The 22,092-nt window shown below is 44.8% G+C and overlaps 1 protein-coding gene across 2 annotated transcripts; it reads right to left on the reverse strand.

The window, feature by feature from the left end:
• Window positions 1–785: 785 nt before the first annotated feature.
• Window positions 786–16,346, reverse strand: LOC130198204 (gastrula zinc finger protein XlCGF57.1-like). Of its 2 annotated transcripts, XM_056421354.1 has the most exons (3): window positions 15,186–16,346; window positions 6,877–7,120; window positions 786–2,958 (listed from the first exon to the last, which is right to left on the reverse strand). In XM_056421354.1, the coding sequence occupies exons 2-3, from the start codon at window positions 7,073–7,075 to the stop codon at window positions 1,547–1,549; spliced, it is 1,611 nt and encodes a 536-aa protein (XP_056277329.1). In that variant the 5' UTR covers window positions 7,076–7,120; window positions 15,186–16,346; the 3' UTR covers window positions 786–1,546. The 2 variants fall into 2 exon arrangements, with proteins under 2 accessions (XP_056277329.1, XP_056277328.1); XM_056421353.1 differs by lacking the exon at window positions 15,186–16,346 and having other exon boundaries at window positions 6,877–7,336.
• Between the last annotated feature and the right edge of the window lie 5,746 nt (window positions 16,347–22,092).

Genomic DNA, 22,092 nt, shown 5'->3' on the forward strand with positions numbered 1-22,092 from the left:
GGTTGACCCATAACACTTTATTATAGTAACAAGTTTACAAGTCATCAACCAAACGCTAAATAACAAACAAGTCATGAAAACATTCAGCTGAATGGAGCAGAATCCCTGAGACTTCTCTCGAAGCCGTCAGAAATAACTGCTCCCTCCTCAGTGCAAGACTGCAACCTTTATACATCTCAGAGACAATCCACATTCCAAAGTCCGTCTGTTTCTCCTCAATAGAGAATGTGGAGACCCCTGAAGGCTTTGTTTATTCTGCCCAGTTCAAGCTCGGTTTGGTCATTACCTCAAGATCCCTGGGTTGTGACCTTTACCCATGACCCCTATGAATGATTAGCTTACTCCCCCATAGACCTTTGGGAGAGACAATTGTTAACACATTTTCTCCTCCAACAGTTTACAAATACAAACTGAGATCGATCTGATCAATAGGATTTAAAGCAACTTAGTGCCGTGCCTGAAATGCCAATCGACTGATCCAGTCTCTGTAACAGGATGTCATGGTCAATGGTGTCGAACAAGACCAGTACAGAGATGAATCCTTTATCTGATGCTATTGGGAGGTCAATAGGCGTGTCCATATTATTGTATGTATGGAATAAGTGTGTTCATATCAGTGTGTGTGTATGAAATAAGTTTGTCCATATTCGTGTGTATGGAATAAGTGTGTGTCGCCGTGGGAAAGGCGCTCACCTCAGGGGCTGGATGATGACGTTGCCGTGGAGACCTCTCAGTCAGGTGACGTCCCGATCCAGGAACTGATTAATTGAAGACTCAGAAACAAGTGATGTAGTCAAACTGCAATGCAGTCGATGTTTATTTAACACAAGATAAAAAAAATAAAAAGGTTAACAGCTAAATAAGTAAAACTCGATCTGATGAGCAAAGTGTTTTTCCAAAGAGTGATGGATCAATATCTGAACATCCGTATCCATCTAGAAGGATCTATTCGAAGACCTCTATTCCTTCTTTTTATGGACATTTTGCTCAAATTGTTTAAAATAGATTTTTACAGACACTCTGGACTCGCATACCTCTCACACATGATTACAAGACTTTGTGATACAGCATGTACCAAGGAATGACATCGTAGTACACATTACATCAGTTACATACATCACACACAGATTATATTGCAGAGTGCGCCACTACATAGGGACTCCACCACAAGTTAGCCGCTCCCGGTATGCGGTCTGCAGCGTAAAGACACCTTAATCCTAGAGTGCTTCAATATAAGAAATAAAATATCCGTTTCAAAGAAACGGAATCGATGCTGCAGGGACCAGTGGAAATACTCACAGTATCGATCGATATGGCAGTAGCAATATTTACAATGAGATGAACCGTAGGACAACAGCACCCTGTGGACCACACGTAACAGCACCGGCACACAGCTTGAACTCTTCTATGAGGCCCACTGGGTCGTCTGGCTGGCAGCTCTCAGCCAAATGTCCTCAGGTGTAGGTTCATCTGCAGGCAGGGTCACGGGCGTCACCTGCATGGATCCCGGGGATGGAGAGAGAGAAAGAGACGTACGAAACACATTCTATCCTGTGTGGACTCTCTTGTGTTTGGTCAGAGTTACTTTTCTTGCAAAACTTTCCCCACAAACATCACAACTGAATGGTTTCTCTCCTGTGTGTACTCTCATGTGTTCCTTCAGACTTCCCTGTCGTGTAAATCTTTTCCCGCAATCATCACAACTGAATGATTTCTCTCCTGTGTGGACTCTCATGTGTTTCTTCAGATCTCCCTGTTGTGTAAATCTTTTCCCAGAAACATCACAACTGAATGATTTCTCTCCTGTGTGGACACCCATGTGTCTCTTCAGACTTCCCTGTTCTGTAAATCTTTTCCCACAAACATCACAACTGAATGGTTTCTCTCCTGTGTGGACTCTCATGTGTTTCTTCAGATCTCCCTGTTCTGTAAATCTTTTCCCACAAACATCACAACTGAATGGTTTCTCTCCTGTGTGGACTCTCATGTGTTTCTTCAGATCTCCCTGTTGTGTAAATCTTTTCCCACAAACATCACAACTGAATGGTTTCTCTCCTGTGTGGACTCTCATGTGTTTCTTCAGAGCTCCCTGTTGTCTACATCGTTTCCCACAATCATCACAACTGAATGGTTTCTCTCCTGTGTGGACTCTCATGTGTTTCTTCAGACTTCCCTGTTGTGTAAATCTTTTCCCACAAACATCACAACTGAATGGTTTCTCTCCTGTGTGGACTCCGATGTGCCTCTTCAGAGATCCCTGTTGTGTAAATCTTTTCCCACACTCATCACACCTGAATGCTTTCTCTCTCATGAGCTCTTTTGATCGTGATTCATTGGATTTGTTGCCAGTGTTACATCCCACATGACTTACAAGAGCTTCCTTATATTTCAGGGCATGTGCAGCAGACTCAGGTGTCCTGGTCTCCTTCCAGACATTCTCCCCATCTTCACTTTCAGGTCCAGAATCTGACAAAGCTTCTTGCCAATCACCACAACTGACCTCAGTCTCAGAAGAGTCTGACGCCTCTTCATCATCAGCATTTGGATGTGAATGACGATGTGGATTTAGGTTCCTGTCTGGTCCTGATCCCCCACAGTCCTCTCCATCAGTTTCCGTCTGTATTGTCGTAGCTGAGCTGCAGGCGGGAGGCTCCGCCTCTTTGTTGTCCTCCGTCTGGCTTTGATGAAGCCGTGAGGTCTGAGGTTCGTCATCTTCACTCTTCACAGTAACAGCAGTGGATAAGAACTTGGTGATATCGGCCTCCTCCAGCACAATGAGCTGATCTCCCTCTAGACGGGTCCAGAGATCCTGCAGCTCCTCTTTTATGAGGAGGGGCTCCGGCTCCTCTTTTATGAGGAGGGGCTCCGGCTCCTCTTTTATGAGGAGGGGCTCTGGCTCCTCCTGGTCCTGGTCCTCAGGGGGGACATCTGGTGTAATCCAAACCAGCTGCTGGACATCTGCAGGGAGCACATTATGAACAACGGTGACTTCAGACTGATATCAACTTTCATTACTGACTAAATGTGTATTTGTTGCTCTTCATGCACAAACACAGAAATACAAAACAATAACATTTGTAAGCAGCGGGGCCCTATTTCTCGTACGTGGCTCAACAAAGTCGATCAGATGTCCTATTTTCCCGCTTAATTTAACGAGATGATTGACATCAGGCTCTCTCTGCGTCTCAAAGGCTGATCTGCCCTCAAACTGTCTCGTTAATTCTAACCAGACGTCAGTCCTCAGCATGATTGCCCGTCCGACATCAAAAGGGGGAAGCGTCGATCACAGAAACATTGATTATATAAAGGCACAAAGTCAAATAAACTCAAAGGAAGAAATAACCACTATTTCTGCTCTATACTTGTGAAATCACACAAACGTGGAAACATCAAACTACTCAACGCGTTTGGTGTGAACATAAGTGTTAAATATATCGGCTAATTTTAAGTGCCTCGTCACCCCATCATATAACCATCTCTACTCTTCCAGAACAAGTAGATAATATAAATGTGTGCAAACATGTATGTGGAGATGATCATATAGAACAGGAGTTTGAATGTGTGTGTGAATATGTGCGTGGGCCAGGGATCATAATGAACACATCCAGAAGTTTAAGTGCTAAATAAACTTTATGAACAGCTCGGCATACAGCGGCTTTACTGATGTTCTGCATCACCGACACTAGACCACACTATATAACTTTACATGTCATTGAGCAGATGCTTTTATCCAAAGCAACTTACAATAAGTGCATCAACCAAGAGTACGAACTCAGAACTACAAGAATACAGAAAGTAACATTTTTTCAAGAAAGTCAAAGTGCCACTGAAGTGCTAATCTGTGTTTTAATCCAGATATAATCGGCAAAGATGTGTTTTTAGTTTCTGGCAGAAGCTGGAGAGACTTCCTGCTGTCCTGATGTCAGTGGGGAGCTCGTTCCACCAATGAGGAGCCAGGACAGCAAACAGTCTGGATGTAGAGTGATGAGCTCGAGGTGCAGGAGTCACAAGTCGGTTAGTTGTTGCCGAGCGGAGCGAACGTGATGAGGTGTACGGTGTGACCACATCCAGGATGTAGACGGGGCCCGATCCGTTCAGAGCACGGTACGCCAGAACCAATGTTTTGAAGCGGATGCTGCTCCACCGGTAACCATGAAGAGAGGGGGAACGAGAGGATCAGTTGGGTGTCATCAGCATGGCTATGGTAGGAGAAGCCAATGACAGAGCCGAGAGAATGAGTGTACAGAGAGAAGAGGAGGGGATTGTTAATATTAATCTGATTTATTGAAAGGACCGTAATGTCTAGGTTCCGGCAAAACATCAGAAGAGACGCACTTTGCCTGTGAGGAGAGAGAGATATTGTGTCTGCAGCTCAAGGGTAGCTACGCCTGGCAGTATTCAACATTCACACTTGTTATCAGTATTTACACATACCAAGAGGCACGGCCAACAGACAGCCCCCACCCGGGGGAAGAGTGAATTCTCATGTGAAGACAAGAGTCAAGGAGATCTCAGGGGGGTGGGATATGCACCTGTGACGAGATCTGGGTATAAAAGATTGAATCTTAATGTAAGGGGGAGTGTGATTTTTGAGCCTTGACTTGCATGTTGAGGAGAGCTCCCCGTGTGATTGCAATCGCTGGTGAGCGTTTGTACTTTGCTTTTGATCAGTGGAATAAACGTCTCCCTAAAGGAGAGAACTACAGCAGACTGTGGATCGTATTATTGTAGAAGCTCTTCCAGGCTGCCAATTCTGAATTACGTTACAGGACACAGGACGTGAGAGGACAAGGATCAGACACAGATCCTCTCCAAGGTACCCGGTAAGTGTGGTCGTTGAGGTAGGAAGAGAAGAGGGAGAGTGCAGAGCCTGAGATACCAGGACCTGAAGGGAAGAGATAAGGATCTGGTGGTTCACGGTGTCAAATGCTGCAGAAAGGTCTAGAAGGATAAGGACAGAGGAGAGAGAGGCTACTCTAGCAGAGTGAAGGATAAGGACAGAGGAGAGAGGCTGCTCTAGCAGAGTGAAGGATAAGGACAGAGGAGAGAGAGGCTGCTCTAGCAGAGTGAAGGATAAGGACAGAGGAGAGAGAGGATGCTCTAGCAGAGTGAAGGATAAGGACAGAGGAGAGAGGCTGCTCTAGCAGAGTGAAGGATAAGGACAGAGGAGAGAGGCTGCTCTAGCAGAGTGAAGGATAAGGACAGAGGAGAGAGGCTGCTCTAGCAGAGTGAAGGATAAGGACAGAGGAGAGAGAGGCTGCTCTAGCAGAGTGAAGGATAAGGACAGAGGAGAGAGAGGCTGCTCTAGCAGAGTGAAGGACAAGGACAGAGGAGAGAGAGGCTGCTCTAGCAGAGTGAAGGATAAGGACAGAGGAGAGAGAGGCTGCTCTAGCAGAGTGAAGCTGCTCAGACAGCAAGGAGGCCAGTCTCTGTTGAGCGGCCTTGAATCCAGACTGCTGAGGGTCAAGAAGGTCGTTGCCGTGGAGACAGGAGGACACTTGGTTGAAGATCGCTCGCTCCAGAGTTTTGAAAAGAAAAGGAGGAAGAGAGACCGGTCTGTAGTTGCTGACTTCAGACGGGTCGAGGTGGGTTTCTTCAGGAGAGGGTTGACTCTCGCCTCCTTCAGAGAGTTGGGGAAACAGCCAGTTGAGAGGGAGCTGTTAATAAGATGGGTGAGAAAGGTCAGAAGGTCAGGAGCAACAGTCTGGAGGATGTGAGACGGGACGGGGTCAAGGGGGCAGGTGGTCGGTCGGGCGGAGGTCACCAAGCTAAGAACTTGATTAGGAGACAAGGGGGTGAAAGAGGAAAGAGAGGGGGATGAAGAAGAAGTGGGTGGAGTGATAGAAGATGGGTTAGTAAAGGAGGAGCGTATGTCGTCTTCTCGTTTGTAAAGTAGTCACAAAGTGGCAGAAGGGTGGAAGGAGGAGGGGGACAGGGGGGTCAAGGAGGTTGGAGAAGATGTTCTTTGGGGTGAGAGAAAGAAGACCGAATGTTGGTGAGGAAGAAAGAGCTTTTGGCTGCAGAGACAGAGAAGGAGGAGAGGAGAGATTGATAGGAGAGCAGGTCGTCAGCTTGATTAGATTTTCTCTATTTCCTTTCCATCGCTCGCCATGTGGCTCGAGATCAGAGTCAGACGATTGGATTCAATTTATTGTCATTGCTAGAGTTCATTACATTTACATTACATTACATGTCATTTAGCAGACGCCTTTATCCAAAGCGACTTACAATAAGTGCATTTCAACCAAGAGTACAAACTAAGAACAACAAGAATACAGGAAGTAACATTTCCTCAACAGTCGAACTACGAAAGTACCATAAGTAAGAGCTATTTAAGTGCCACATGAAGTGCAAATCTGTGTTTTACTCCAGATATAGTCGGAAAAGGTTTGTTTTCAGTCTCCGACGGAAGATGTAGAGACTTCCTGCTGTCCTGATGTCAGTGGGGAGCTCGTTCCACCACTGAGGAGCCAGGACAGCAAACAGTCTGGATGTAGAGTGATGAGCTCGAGGTGCAGGAGTCACAAGTCGATTGGCTGTTGCCGAGCGGAGCTTACGCGGTGTGACCATATCCCGGATGTAGACGGGCCCGATCCGTTCAGAGCATGCGCCAGAACCAGTGTTTTGAAGCGAGCAGCCACCGGTAACCAGTGGAGAGCGGAGCGGAGTGGTGTGGGTGAACTTCGGGAGGCTGAAGACCAGTCGAGCTGCTGCATTCTGGATGAGCTGCAGAGGTCGGATGGCCTTAGCGGGTAGACCAGCCAGGAGGGAGTTAGTAGTCAAGGCGTGAAATGACCAGAGCCTGCACCAGAACCTGTGCCGCCTTCTGAGTAAGAAGAGGCCGTATTCTCCTGATGTTGTGCAGCATGTACCTACAGGAACGCGTTGTCGCAGTGATGTTGGCCGTCAGGGAGAGTTGACTGTCGAGTGTCACCCCGAGGTTCCTGGCAGTCGGGGGCGGGGCCAACACAGAGCTGGTGAAGGTGGTAGTCAGGTCGTGGGTGGGGGAGCCTTTCCCTGGAAGGAATAGTAGCTCGGTCTTGTCAGGGTTGATTTTCAGGTGGTGAGCAGACATCCACTGAGAGATGTCGGTCAGACAGGCAGAGATTCGTGCCGCCACCTGTGTTTCGGACGGTGGAAACGAGAAGATCAGTTGGGTGTCGTCAGCGTAGCTATGATAGGAGAAGCCATGCGAACGAATGACAGAGCCGAGAGAATTTGTGTACAGAGAGAAGAGGAGGGGACCCAGGACGGAGCCTTGAGGAACCCCATCGTGAGAGGAAGAGGAGGGGACCCAGGACGGAGCCTTGAGGAACCCCATCGTGAGAGGAAGAGGAGGGGACCCAGGACGGAGCCTTGAGGAACCCCATAGTGAGAGGAAGAGGAGGGGACCCAGGACGGAGCCTTGAGGAACCCCATAGTGAGAGGAAGAGGAGGGGACCCAGGACGGAGCCTTGAGGAACCCCAGTCGTGAGAGGACAAGGATCAGACACAGATCCTCTCCAAGTTACCCGGTAAGTGCGGTCGTTAAGGTAGGAAGAGAAAAGAGCGAGTGCAGTGCCTGAGATCCCCAGATCCTGAAGAGAAGAGATCAGGATCTGGTGGTTCACGGTGTCAAATGCTGCAGAACGGTCCAGAAGGATAAGGACAGAGGAGAGAGAGGCTGCTCTAGCAGTGTGAAGCTGCTCAGAGACAGCAAGGAGGGCAGTCTCTGTTGAGTGGCCGGCCTTGAATCCAGACTGGTGAGGGTCAAGAAGGTTGTTACTGTGGAGATAGGAGGACACTTGGCTCAAGATAGCTCGCTCCAGAGTTTTGGAGAGAAAAGGAAGAAGAGAGACCGGTCTGTAGTTGCTGACTTCAGACGGGTCGAGGTGGGTTTCTTCAGGAGAGGGTTGACTCTCGCCTCCTTCAGAGAGTTGGGGAAACAGCCAGTTGAGAGGGAGCCGTTAATAAGATGGGTGAGGAAGGTCAGAAGGTCAGGAGCAATAGCCTGGAGAATGGGAGACGGGACGGGGTCAAGGGGCAGGTGGTCGGTCGAGCTGAGGTCACCAAGCTAATTCAATTTTCAATTCAGTTTATTTGTATAGCCCAATTTCACAAATTACAAATTTGTCTCGGAGTGCTTTACAATCTGTACACATAGACATCCCTGCCCCAAAACCTCACATCGGACCAGGAAAAACTCCCAAATAACCCTTCAGGGGGGAAAAAAAGGGAAGAAACCTGCAGGAGAGCAACAGAGGAGGATCCCTCTCCTAGGATGGACAGATGCAATAGATGTAATGTGTACAGAAGGACAGATTTAGAGTTAAAATACATTCAATGAATATGACAGAGTGTATGAATAGTTCATAGTAGGCATATTCCACGATGGAGACCTCCACGATCCATCAGGCAGATGGCGGTGGGGAGGAGTGGGCGGAGTCTCAACAGGACAGTGGCGTAGTCATGAGCAGGAATTCCACGACCCAGACGATCCATCAGGCAGATAGGATCTATGCCGTCTCATAGGGTCCGATGACCCCATGAGACGTAAAGTCAAAAGGACTTCCGGGGAGAAAGCAGAGTTAGTAACGTGTGATTGAGAGATGAAAATTCATCCTTAAGGAGAGAAAAAGGGAGGAGATAGGTACTCAGTGCATCGTAAAACGTCCCCCGGCAGCTATAAGCCTATAGCAGCATATCAAGGAGCTGGACCAGGGCAAACCTGATTCAGCCCTAACTATAAGCTCTGTCAAAGAGGAAGGTCTTAAGTCTACTCTTAAACGAGGTGACTGTGTCTGCCTCCCGGACTGAAATTGGAAGCTGGTTCCATAAAAGAGGAGCTTGATAACTAAAGGCTCTGGCTCCCATTCTACTTTTTAAGACTCTAGGAACTACAAGTAGTCCCGCATTTAGTGAGCGTAGCTCTCTAGTGGGGCAATATGGTACGACAAGCTCCTTAAGATATGATGGAGCATCACCAATCAAGGCTTTGTAGGTTAAGAGAAGAATTTTAAAAGTGATTCTTGATTTTACTGGGAGCCAGTGCAGAGCAGCTAGTGCAGGAGTGATGTGATCTCTTTTCTTAGTTTTAGTGAGAACACGAGCTGCAGCATTCTGGATCAACTGGAGGGACCTAAGAGATTTATTAGAGCAGCCTGCTAATAAGGAGTTGCAGTAATCCAGTCTCGCAGTAACGAACGCGTGAACCAATTTTTCTGCATCTTTTTGAGACAAGATGTGCCTGATTTTTGAAATATTACGTAGATGAAAGAATGCAGTCCTTGAGATTTGCTTTACGTGGGAGTTAAAGGACAAGTCCCGATCAAAGATAACGCCAAGATTCTTTACAGTGGTGTTGGATGCCAGGGCAATGCCGTCTACAGAATCCACATCACCAGATAATTGATCTGAATCTCTGAGGTGCTCAGGGCCGATTAAAATTACTTCGGTTTTGTCTGAGTTTAACATCAAGAAGTTGCAGGTCATCCATGTTTTTATGTCTTTAAGACATGCTTGAATTTTACAGAGTTGGTTGCTCTCCTCTGGTTTTATCGATAAATATAGTTGAGTGTCATCTGCATAACAATGAAAGTTTATGGAGTGTTTCCTGATAATATTGCCCAAAGGAAGCATGTATAAGGTAAATAAAATTGGTCCAAGCACAGAACCTTGTGGAACTCCGTGATTAACGTTGGTGGTTATCGAGGCGTCATCGTTTACAAATACAAACTGAGATCGATCTGATAAATAGGATTTAAACCAAATTAGTGCCGTGCCTGAAATGCCAATCGACTGCTCCAGTCTCTGTAACAGGATGTCATGGTCAATGGTGTCGAATGCAGCACTAAGGTCTAACAAGACCAGGACAGAGAGGAGTCCTTTATCTGCTGCCATTAAGAGGTCATTTGTAATTTTCACCAGTGCCGTCTCGGTGCTGTGGTGTTTTCTAAATCCTGATTGAAATTTCTCAAATAAACTATTATGATGTAGAAAGTCGCACAACTGATTTGCGACCACTTTCTCAAGGATCTTGGAGAGGAAGGGAGGTTAGAGATCGGTCTGTAGTTAGCCAATACCTCTGGATCCAGAGTGGGCTTCTTCAGGAGAGGTTTAATAACAGCCACCTTGAAGGAGTGTGGTACGTGGCCTGTTAGCAGAGACACATTGATAATATCTAATAGAGAGCCGCCAATTAAAGGCAAAACGTCTTTAAGCAGCCTCGTCGGGATGGGGTCCAAGAGACAGGTAGGCGTGTTCAAGTAGAAACCGTTGAAAATAATTGGTCACGGTTGATAGGAGAAAATCCTCAAATATACACCAGGGCATACAGCGGTTTCCAAGGCCATTCCACTTGAGGACAGATTGGCACTGGTTATGGGCAAGAGATTATTAATCTTGTCCCTAATAGTTAAAATCTTTTCATTAAACAAGTTCATAAAGTCATTACCACTAAGGTTTATAGGAATGCTCGGCTCCACAGAGCTGTGACTCTCTGTCAGCCTGGCTACAGTGCTGAAGAGAAACCTGGGGTTGTTTTATTTTTGCTATTATTGATGAGTAATAGGCTGCTCTGGCATTACGGAGGGCCTTCTTATATGTTTTAAGACTATCTCGCCAAACTAAGCGGGATTCTTCGAGATTAGTTGAACGCCATATGCGTTCAAGCTTTCGTGACGCTTGCTTCAGTTTGCGGGTCTGAGGGTTATACCAGGAGCAAACCTCCTCTTCCTCACTGTCTTCTTCTTCAGAGGGCTATCGAGTCCAGTGTCATTCTCAGAGAGCCTATGGCACTGTCAACAAGATGATCAATCTGGGACGGACTAAAGTTAGACCAGGAGTCCTCTGTTATATTGAGACGTGGTATCGAATCAAATACAGAAGGAATCGCTTCTTTAAATTTAGCTACAGCACTATCAGTTAGACATCTAGTGTAGAAACTTTTGACTAACGGAGTACACTCCGGTAGTATAAATTCAAAAGTTATGAGGTTGTGGTCTGACAGAAGAGGATTCTGTGGGAAGACGTTCAAATGCTCAATGTCAACGCCATAAGTAAGAACAAGATCAAGCGTGTGGCCAAAGCTGTGAGTGGGTTTCTGTACTCTCTGACAGAAGCCAATCGAGTCCAACAAGGAGATGAATGCAGCACTAAGGCAATCATTATCAACATCCACATGGATATTAAAATCTCCAACAATAATAACTTTATCGGTTTTAAGAACCAAACTTGATATAAATTCTGAGAATTCAGATATAAACTCTGAATATGGACCTGGTGGCGGTACAGAATCACAAATCGAATTGGCTGTAGTGTTTTCCAGGTTGGATGTGAAAGACTAAGAACAAGGCTTTCAAATGAGGTGTAGTGTAATTTTGGTTGAGGATTAATTAATAGGCTCGATTCAAAGATGGCTGCTACTCCACCTCCTCGACCGGTGCCTCGAGGAATGTGAGTATTAATATGACTTGGAGGAGTCGATTCATTCAGGCAGACATATTCTTCATGGCTCAGCCAGGTTTCAGTTAGGCAACATAAATCAATGTGATTATCTGATATTAAATCATTCAGTAACACAGCTTTAGATGACAGAGATCGAATATTTAGGAGACCACATTTAATAGACCTATTTTGTTGCACTGCTGAAATAATTGTGTTAACTTGTATAAGGTTATTGTGTACGACTCCTCTTCTGCTTACTTTTGATTTATTTAATTGAAGTGGCGTGGGACAGACACAGTCTCTACTCTAAAGTCAAGGGTGGGTAACTGCTCGAATGGAAGAGCAGAGAAGGGTGTTAAACTACAACTCTGCTCCCGGTTCCTGATCTGAACCCTGGGTTGTCATAGATTAAGTCCCGTGATCAACTTGGTCATATTCGCAGAAATGAGACGCGCTCCGTCCAACGTGGGATGAATGCCGTCTCTCCTCATCAGATCAGGTTTTCCCAGAAAGTCTTCCAGTTGTCTCGTAGCCCACATTATTCGCTGGGCACCACCTCGACAGCCAGCGGTTGAAAGACGACATTCGGCTATACAATTCGTCTGTCTGCAAATTTGGGAGAGGGCCAGAGAAAATTACGGTGTCCGACAACGTCTTGGCATAAGCACACACCGATTCCACATTAATTTTAGTGAGTTCCGACCGACGGGCTCGGGCGTCATTACCACCGGCGTGTATTACAATCTGACTGTATCTCCGCTTATCCTTAGCCAGCAGCTTCAAACAAGACTCCACGCCGTCGCTCTGGCCCCCGGGAGGCACACGACTCTGGTCCGTGGCTTCGCTATTTTCACGTTCCTGACTATAGAGCTCCCGATAACCAGGGTGTGTTCCTCAGCGGGTGTGTCGCTGAGCAGGGAAAACTGGTTCAAAACGTGAAGTGGTTGGTGCACAGCGGGCTTCTGTGTAGACTTACTACTCCTGCGAACAGTTACCCAACCATCCGGCTGCACGGTTACCGCCGGGGCACAGCTAACAGCTGACTGTAGCTCCGCGCCGACTACGGGAGAGGGCGGGCTAACTAGCATAGCTGTCTGAGCTTCGATAGCGCGGAGCCGTGCATCTAACCTAAGAACTTGATTGGGAGACAAGGGGGTGAAAGAGGAAAGAGAGGGGGATGAAGAAGTTAATGTTGGTGAAGTGATAGAAGATGGATTAGTAAAGGAGGAGCGTATGTCGTCTATCTTGTTTGTAAAGTAGTCGACAAAGTGGCTCGGCAAAAGGGTGGAAGGAGGAGGGGGACAGGGGGGATCAAGGAGGTTGGAAAAGATAGAGAAGAGTTTTTTGGGGTTAGAGAAGCACTCCCTGTAGAAATTCCCCCGAAACAATTCTCTGAATTGGATAAAATCATTTCAAGATTTATCTGGCAAGGGAAAAAACCAAGGATTAAATTTAAAACTCTACAACTTCCAAAAGAAGAAGGAGGAATGGCTCTACCCAACTTTAAAAATTATTTCTATGCTGTTCAGATTAAACCCTTAATTAACATGTGTACCCCATCTTATTGTGCCAGGTGGAAAGATATTGAACTATCTATTATGAATGACCCCCCAATTCAAGCAGTATTAGCACACAAAAACTTGGGAAAACTTATAGAAAATTTACAAAACCCATGGATCAAATTCAATTTAAAAATCTGGAACATGATAAAAAGAGAATATAAACTAGATCATAAACTACAAATACTTCAATGGTGTGCCTATGACCCGGGGTTCAAACCAAATGAAATGGATCATAGATTTAAATCTTGGATCCCAAAAGGTATAACGACATACTATTCTTTGACAGATAAAGGACAACTAAAGGACTTTGAACACCTAAGGGAAAAATATCGTCTTGAAAAATCGGATTTTTATAGATATCTCCAGATACGCAACCATTTCGAACTTAACATTAGAAATACAATAGACCTTGATGAACCAATACTAAGAATATTCCTCGGTGCCTACCAAAACGAATCAAACAGAGGTATTATCTCGAAATCCTACAAGGGCCTTATGACAAAAAAATCCCACACTGCAATATATATAAAGGAAAAATGGGAAAGAGATGGCAACCTCTCAATATCAAATGAAGACTGGTTAGAAGTGTGTAAATTCCAATGGAAATGTACCAACTCTAATATATGGCGGGAATTTGCATGGAAGTGTGTTATTCGTTTCTTTATTACACCGAAGCAGAAGGCACGCTTCGCGGGAGGGGATGCCACATGTTGGAGACGGTGTGGGGCTCAAGAAGCAAATCACTGGCATATATTTTGGGAGTGCCCTGTCATCAGGCCTTTCTGGGCAGACTTTCATCAAATATTGGAAATCATACTTAACACTGACTTGCCCCTGGAATTTGAAACTTTATTCTTTGGAAAATTTGATTTTCAAACAGGGCGACAAGATAAATACATGTTTGGCATTTTAATAACCGCTTGTAAAAAAGCGCTCACCAGACGCTGGCTGCTTTCTGAGCCCCCCACGATTCAGGAGTGGATAGACATCGTAAATGACATTTATGCTATGGAAAGGATCACCTTCTCCCTCCGCCTTCAGAGAAGTATGTTTATTCAACTCTGGGACAAGTGGGTGAAATATGCAAATCCAATACGGACAGATCCTGTGGAGATAATAAATGAATAACCCTGCAACGCTGCTTTAGTTTAGGAAACCTCTCCGACCTCTATCCCTCTCCCCCCCTAGTCTCCCCCTTGTCCGATGTATTTTTCTGTTTATATGTACACTCTCCCAAAAATGTTCAATGTTATTTAATTTGAAAGACAGGATGGTATAATCTGAATACTACACCTGTGCTGTTGTAAACTTTATAAATTCAGATACTATCCTAAAACGAAAAATAAAAAATTATAAAAAAAAGAGAAGGAAGACTGAATTTTGGTCAGGTAGAAAGAGCTTTTGGCTGCAGAGATAGAGGTAGAGAATGAGGAGAGGAGAGATTGATAGAAGAGCAAGTCATCCGCTTCATTCGATTTGCGCCATTTTCTTTCCGTCGCTCGCAGGGTGGCTCTCTCGGCGCGCACCGAGTCTGACAACCACGGAGCCGGAGAGGATTTCCGAACCGGTCGTGTCTTAAAAGGACAAAGAGAATCAAGAGATGAAGACAGGGAAGAGAGGAGAGTGTCTGCGGCAGAGTTAGGCTGCATGAGTGAGAAGCAGTCAGTTGAGGGGAGAGCAGATAGGACAGAGGAGGCCAGAGGAGGGACAGAGGGTGCGAATGTTGCGGCGTACAGGTGCAGATTCTGTAGATATGGGTGGGTTGTCAGTACCAGAGAGTGAGAGAGTAAGAGATGAAGAAGTGATCAGAGACATGGAGAGGAGTCACAGTGAGGTTAGAGGTAGAGCAGTTTCTAGTGAAAATATAGTCAAGGTGGTTGCCGGCTTTGTGAGTAGGAGGAGAGGGACTGAGTGAGAGGTTAAAGGAAGACAGTAAGAATAAAAGATCACATGACTTCTCTGTCTGGATGTTGAAGTCACCCAGAAGGATGAACGGGGGGCCGTGTTCCGAGAAGTTCGATAGGAGGACGTCTAGCTCTTCCAAGAAATCTCCCAAAGAACCAGGGGGACGGTAGAGAACAACAATGTGTAGTTGAACCGGATGAGTAACCGTCACAGCATGAAACTAAAAAGTCAGTGGGATAAAGAGTGGAAGGTAGGGAGAGAAACACCATGTGGGTGAGATGAGTAAACCTGTACCTCCACCCCGACCAGAGGGTCGAGGTGTGTGGCTGAAGGAGAAGGCCGAGGAGAGAGCAGCCGGGGTAGACGTGTTGTCTGCTGTGATCCAGGTCTCAGTGAGAGCCAGGAAGTCAAGCGACTGCTCCACAGCAAAGCCAGAGATGAAGTCAGCCTTGCGGTTGGCTGACTGACAGTTCCAGAGGCCTCCTGTGACCAGGTGCTGGGTGTGAGTAGAACGAGTAGGAAGGATAACAGAGGAGGGGTTCCGGTACATGAATGAACGAGTCCTATAGTAACTACGAGTAGAGATACGCACAGGTATGGAAAAGACACACATATTCAAAAAATGGGGAAATACTCAGCCACGAAGACTCCAACGGAAGACTCCTATGTCTTTGTCCTCCGAGTCTTCGTCCGATGAGTCACACTGACGCTAAAGACCAGATCCGGTTATGAGCCCAAGTTGTTGCCAATTACCTCCAGCTGCGTTGACACCGCCCCTTGGCCTTTGGAATTCAAATGACGCTCAATAGAAACCAGGAGATGAGCGCTCGTCCAATCAGAGAAGCTTCAGGTGTCGGAACTCAGGACACACCTCTCTACCAAAACAACTCCTTAAAACAGGACAGACTAACAATCTAGTTCAGGTACAGAGGCAACGAAATGGCAAGAAAGGATGAAAGATTACAGCATAACATGAGGCAGGCACGTGCACAGACATTTTGGGGGGCAGGTGCTCAAACCCAAAAAAAGGGCACCCAATGCCAAAAAAAATAAATTCTGACAGAGTTGAAGCATCAGCAGCAATACACTGATGATGCTGTCCTCGACCTGCATTTCCTCTGGGCAGCATCAGACAGCTAGCTTACATTTTCTTTATGAATAAAGATTAATTATTATATAGCAACAACAGTAAAAGCGTTCTGATTGGCTAATGGGTCGTCATCCCAGCCACGTATTGCCCTCCTCGCTGGTCTGATACGGATCCGTATTGCCCTCTTACGTCATTTTCAAAATCAGCGATATTGATAGACATCAACAGCCAAGAGCAGTGGTCCTCAAACTAAGGCCCGCGGGCCGGATACGGCCCGCCTCCACATTTGGCCCGGCCCTCTGAACAAGAGAGGCCGTATGATCTTTTTTTTCAGTCTGGCCACGAAAATCTTAGACTAGCCCCTGTTAAATAGAACGGAATAAGAACTCTCTCTCTCTCTCATTTCTCTCTCATTTCTCTCTCATTTCTCTCTCTCCTCTCTCTCTTCTCTCTCCCTCTCTCTCTCTTTTCTCTCTCTCTCTCTTCTCTCTCTCCTCTATCTCCCTCTCTCTCTCTTTTCTCTCTCTATCTCTCTTCTCTCTCTTCCTCTCTATTCTCTAAACATAACTAATGTCAATAAACAGCTGGACAAGGCTTTGAAATCACGGATTTCGTGAGTTTTTGTTTGTTTATTTTTTTAGGAAACGTCGGACCAGTTATGACGTCATGTTTTCAGCAGCGCTAATGTTGTGGTTGATTTATCACAAAACAACGTCAGGGGACAAACACCGTCATGACCTGTTTGTCTGGTGCTGCGGGTCAGAGGAGAAGGAGGTGCACCAGTTTGTGTGGCGCGAGGAGCACTGCGCGGAGGAGGAAGTGGAGGAGGAGGAGGGAGGGGCGCGGCGGCGAGGGGGGGGGGGGGGGCTCGTGAGCGCCGCGGAGCATGTCGGGGCGAAATTCTCACAAGAACTCAAATAAATGCCCCGTCGGATATTAAAACACATTTGGGGGGAGTTTATGACAGAGAGAGTAACTTTTAATCTTATATACTGATGAATGAAAAAAGTGGGCTCCAGCAAAAAGGGCACTTTTCTCATCCAGGGCAAAGGGGCTGGTGCTTGAGCACCACTAGAGCTCTATCTGTGCACGTGCCTGCCATGAGGGGAGAGAGGAGAGAAAAAACACCCCACAGACTACGCCCCTAGAGGGGTACAGTGTGGGAGCAGGAACAAACACACCGTAGCATATACGCACATACATTTTAAACATGACTTGCAACATGGGGGGGGGGGTAAGCCAAAGACTGGGTGATCTAAGCCCAGCCACTGGGGGGCAGAAGGTAACCAGCACAGACAAGCAGCCATTAGGGCGCCAGTCACACTGGGGGCACGAAGCAGGCGGAGGCGTGGGATTGGGGGGGGGGGGGAGTGAATGCATATCAGTGTGTTGAAAGTTTGTGTGTGAGTGGCCTGGTATGTCGTCCTCCCCCAGGCCACAACAGACAGAGTTCTCAGTCCGCAAGATGGTCGTTGCCATGGAGATAGCCTTGAAAGTTCCTGTGGAGACAACAACCACAGGCGTCTGTGGATCGGGGGAAGGGAATGAGAGAGATCTTCAGGGGAGTTGTTGTTCCAGTAACGGCCTCGGCCAAGGCCCGTTCTGGTTGGGGGAGCCGAAAGCAGATAAGATTGGGATTGTTTGGTCTTCCAGTTGCTGCATTCAATTTGCGCAACTACTATCCCTCCATTTTCCTCCCATTTTCCAATAGGTTTTCAAATCGATTCAATCCATTTGCAGAGCCGTCAGCTTCTCCACGATGTGATCAATCTGGCAGTTTAATGCCGCAGTCTGAGTGCCAACAACTCTCCCCAGAGTCATGTGGGGCAGCCTCAGGGGGCTTTTAACAGCTGTCACCATTTCCTTCATTTTCCGAAAAACCAGGGCAGCGCCAAAACCAAACAGCAGAAGTCCTGTAATCATAGTTCCGAATAGGTAGATGTCTTCGACGTCCTCCACGGAAAGAGCTGCTAGGAACACGACACGCCGACGCTCCCACGCGTCCATCGTGTGACCAGCTGCCAACGTCCCGGCAGGACGGGCAGGTTCCCCGAACCCGAGCTTCTCGTCGAGAAGATGGTGTCAATTACGTTGAGAGACCAGTTGATCAAAACAATGAACATTACTATAAAACAATGTACATTATTATAAAACAATTAACATTACTATAAAACAATGTACATTACTATAAAACAATGAACATTACTATAAAACAATGTACATTACTATAAAACAATGTACATTACTATAAAACAATGTACATTATTCTAAAACAATGTACATTACTATAAAAAAATGTACATTACTATAAAACAATGAACATTACTATGAAACAATGTACATTACTATAAAACAATGAACATTACTATAAAACAATGTACATTACTATAAAACAATGTACATTACTATAGAACAATGTACATTACTATAAAACAATGTACATTATTATAAAACAATGTACATTACACTAAAACAATGTACATTATTATAAAACAATGTACATTACTATAAAACAATGTACATTACTATAAAACAATGTACATTACTGTAAAACAATGAACATTACTATAAAACAATGAACATTACTATAAAACAATGTACATTATTATAAAACACTGTACATTATTATAAAACAATGTACATTACTATAAAACAATGTACATTACTGTAAAACAATGTACATTATTATAAAACAATGTACATTACTGTAAAACAATGTACATTACTATAAAAACAATGTAATTACTATAAAACAATGTACATTACTGTAAAACAATGTACATTACTGTAAAACAATGTACATTATTATAAAACAATGTACATTACTGTAAAACAATGTACATTACTATAAAAACAATGTAATTACTATAAAACAATGTACATTACTGTAAAACAATGTACATTACTGTAAAACAATGTACATTATTATAAAACAATGTACATTACTGTAAAACAATGTACATTACTATAAAAACAATGTAATTACTATAAAACAATGTACATTACTGTAAAACAATGTACATTACTATTAAACTATGTACATTACTGTAAAACAATGTACATTATTATAAAACAATGTACATTACTATAAAACAATGAACATTACTATAAAACAATGAACATTACTATAAAACAATGTACATTACTGTAAAACAATGTACATTACTATAAACAATGCACCACACTAACGTATTTCCACAACTGGATGTCTGAATTCATAATTCAGCCAACGACCTTCTCTCGTTCTCTCCTTTCCAGCGGGAGGATTTATTCTCTGATCACGTGTCAAACAGAAGCTCATGTGATGCATCACAGAGTCCTTCTCAGGCAGCACAGGTCAGAACCCAAAACCACTCTGCTCTCCCAGAACAAGTCCGGCTCTTCCAGCACCCACATCCCGTGACGTGGTCCTGACCTCGGATCTGCTCGTGTGCTCCTTCCTCACAGGAGGGGCCCTCCTCCCCCTCTCATTTATTATTATTTACTCGACATCTCCTCGCCGTGTCGACGTAAACCCGGAACACGAGCACGAAGACGGGATAATAATGAAAAGCACAAACCTGATCTGTGCAGCTGAACTCGAGGGTTGAACACGGCCTCCAGGAGTTTGTCGTCGCTCATTTTCCCTCAAACGAGAAACTTCCTCCTCATAATCTGCTGTGAATCTGTCAATCAGCCCCAGAGTGCGTTCAGAAGCCGCCTGGAGTCTCTGCTTCACCAACAGTCTCAGCATTTCTCCTGGAGACGGACACAGAAGGTCACAGTCCAACAGTCAGATAGTGACCTCCTAACGTCGCTTCCTAACCACTTCTCCTTGACCTCTGGGGAACACGTCACGGGGTCAAGGAGAGATGGGAAGGAGAGTTCATGAGGAGTTAGGAAAAGAGGATCAGACTCCACTCTCACCAAACTACGTAGTTATGATGCGACGGCATGTTAGTGAGGTCAGTCTGCACGGTGGAACTACAACGTTCAGGAGATGGACGACAAAAAAGATCTGAGAGACTTTGTCATCATGGTATTACTTTATTAATATAAACACCTGGTTCATAGTATTACTTTATCAATATAAACAACCTGGTTCATAGTATTACTTTATTAATATAAACAACCTGGTTCATAGTGTTAGGTTGTAGTGGATTTTATGTACACTTGCACATGTAAATAAGGAAGTCTTATGTTTTAAATAATGCATATAGAGAGATAATTTACATAGTGAATATTAGGGAGGGATATTCTGGTTTATGTATTAAGAAGCATAGATAAGTATGATTGCTGTATTATATGTGTAACTGTAATGTTGATTTTATGAGGTTTATTGTTATCACAACTGTAGGATGTGGATAGTATGAATGAGATTGGTTTTATTGTGGTAGAGGTGCGTTTCCCTTGAGATCCTAGCTGGTTTCCTGTTTAGGCTCTTATTCTGAAGTCTAAAACCGGGGGTAGGGCTCTAAACCGGAAGCGGAAAGCAGCCGTTACCTCTCTTGGCACGAAGCTCACTCTCTTTTGAAATGCTGAGCAGGAGAGAGCACGCCATCGGGGTGGTGAGTAAGAACATGGACGGATTAAGAAACCACGGGCCCCCTGAGCTCACGGGCCCCTGGTGCCGGTAGGCTCGTTCGGTAATCCATCCCTCAGTAGGACTATTGGGGCCCTGTTACTGACATGAATGACTTAAGCCCAGCATATACCGGCATACGGCGCATCGTGTCATATCATCATATTCATATCAATACAATGTTAATCACAGCGACGTCACGCGGAGGCCCAGGCCCAGGGGCCCCCTGAGCTCATGGGCCCCTGGGCCTGGGCCCGGTAGGCCCGTTGGTTAATCCATCCCTGAGTAAGAACAACACAAAACTGGGAGCTTTAAGCTCACTGAATGGAGACTGTAAGTACTAATCTTATTTGTGAGACATTAGATTGTCTGTCTGATTATTGGAGGTCGACAGAAACTTTAAAGCAACCAGAAATGACTGTCAAATAAATACTCTTAAATGCATCCCTAGTGTTGAGACTTCTTCCACAAAACACATCGCTCCATCCAGACTCTTTTGAACCCCCCTCTTTTACTCTTTTAATAGTATTACTTTATTAATATAAACAACCTGGTTCATAGTATTACTTTATTAATATAAACAACCTGGTTCATAGTATTACTTTATTAATGTAAACAACCTGGTTCATAGTATTACTTTATTAATATAAACAACCGGGTTCATAGTATTACTTTATTAATATAAACAACCTGGTTCATAGTATTACTTTATTAATATAAACAACCTGGTTCATAGTATTACTTTATTACAGTTTTTCTCGATTGCTTAAACACATTTTTTGAAAGCATGCCTCGTTTTCTCAAAACTCTAAACACAAATCCCAAAACCACTCACACAAAATGTAAAACCCTTGATATCTCCTGCAAAATGCAACTTTGCTTTCAAAACAGTGTTATGTCACCTCAGAAGGGTATTTTGTTTTCAAATGACAAACACAGCCCATGATATGAGTAGACATTCTAAGCATCCATTGAACACTGATGTGCTCAATGGAAAACACTACGGTGAAATGGGAAAACACCAGTATGAAGGCCTTATCAGGAGCATTATGCCTTTTCATGTCCAGTGGTACTGTACGCTTTCTCCTGTTGTAAAATATTGTGAATGTTTAATGTTTTAACTCAAAATATAAAACACACAAATATACAACAAAAATGTTTCTTTCTTTTTTCTAATTGTTTCACAGAACAAACAATAGAAAATAGACCACTACAGTCAACAAAAAAGGAAAGAAAAGTGTAACTAAAAAAGGACGAAAAAAATGTGTCTTCGTCATGTCGTCGGTTCCTGTCTGGCCACAAGACCTCATCAACATCCTCCTCCTCTTCCAACTCTTCCTCCTCCTCATCTTCATCCTCATCCTCATCCTCTTACCCTTACTCCTCTGCCTCTCTTGTCTCCTCTACATTCCATGTTTTCATCCATTCTTCTTCAAATCAGGAGGTCACCTGTGGCCCTTATATTGCTAAAGCCTTGATTCCAAATTGCACAACAGCCGTGGAAATGGAAGTTTTGCCAATTATATAGCAGTGTGTTCTGTCTGAACATG

This window comes from Pseudoliparis swirei, chromosome 8 (assembly GCF_029220125.1).
Source record: "Pseudoliparis swirei isolate HS2019 ecotype Mariana Trench chromosome 8, NWPU_hadal_v1, whole genome shotgun sequence".
In the NCBI taxonomy this organism is placed as follows: Eukaryota; Metazoa; Chordata; class Actinopteri; order Perciformes; family Liparidae; genus Pseudoliparis; species Pseudoliparis swirei.